This window comes from Aptenodytes forsteri, unplaced genomic scaffold, assembly GCF_000699145.1.
Source record: "Aptenodytes forsteri isolate BGI_AS27 unplaced genomic scaffold, ASM69914v1 Scaffold700, whole genome shotgun sequence".
NCBI lineage: Eukaryota > Metazoa > Chordata > Aves > Sphenisciformes > Spheniscidae > Aptenodytes > Aptenodytes forsteri.
The window spans coordinates 16378-17311 of NW_008794227.1; the positions used below are offsets into that span (position 1 = coordinate 16378).

Here is a 934-nt window from a genome sequence, read left to right on the forward strand (position 1 = left end):
CCCTCGCCCATCCCAGCTACTCCAGGAGAAATTCCTGGAGTTCGCCAGCGAGACGGGCAGCGTCGGGCAGGAGCGGATCGCCGCCGTCAACCAAATGGTGGACGAACTGATCGACTACGGGCACGCCGACGCCGCCACCATCGCCGAGTGGAAGGACGGGGTGAACGAAGCTTGGGCGGACCTTCTGGAGCTGATGGAGACCCGGGCCCAGATGTTGGCGGCTTCCCACGAGTTGCACAAGTTCTTCAACGACTGCAAAGAGGTTTTGGGGCAAATTGAGGAGAAACGGCAACGCCTGCCCGAACTGGCAGCCCGTGAGGGCAGGACGTCGGCCGGCGCCTTGCAACGGGCGTTGGGTGCCTTCGAGCACGACGTGGAGGTGTTGGTGACCCAAGTCCGGCAGCTACAAGAGGGTGCGGCGCAGCTGAGGACCCTCTACGCCGGGGACAACGCCGAGGCCATCGCCGGGAGGGAGCAGGAGGTGCTACGGGCATGGAAGGAGCTCTTGGCGGCGTGCGAGGAGTGCCGGCTCCACGTCGCCAGCGTCGCCGATAAGATCCGCTTCGTCGGCACCGTCAGAGACCTCCTCGCCTGGATGGACGGCATCCTCTGCCAGATCGGCGCCGGAGAGAAGCCCAGGTAGCGGGAGCCGCGGGCTGCGCCGAGGTCCCGCGTCCTGTGCTGGCCCCGAGAACCGTGTCCCTGGCCCATCCGTGGTGCCAAGGACCCGTGTCCCGGCCCATCCCGAGGACCCGTGTCCTAGCTGATCCTGAGGACCCACGTCCTGTCCCATCCGTGAAACCGAGGCAGTCTTGTCCCATCCGGAGGACCCGTGTCCCGTCCCATCCGTGAAGCCAAGGAATTGTGTCCCGTTCCGTCTGGAGGATCCATGTCCTGTCCCATCCTGAGGGACCCGTGTCCCGTCCCATCCGTA

General features: G+C 65.7%; 1 protein-coding gene across 1 annotated transcript in view; it reads left to right on the forward strand.

Annotated features, from left to right (window-relative positions):
* The window catches only part of LOC103904310 (spectrin beta chain, non-erythrocytic 4), a gene marked incomplete at its 5' end in the record, with an annotated part of 16896 nt that extends 16253 nt beyond the window's left edge, over positions 1-643 (forward strand). The window contains 1 exon segment of the mRNA XM_009285742.1: positions 17-643. Within this exon segment, the coding sequence (XP_009284017.1) occupies positions 17-643 (627 nt within the window).
* Positions 644-934: the final 291 nt, after the last annotated feature.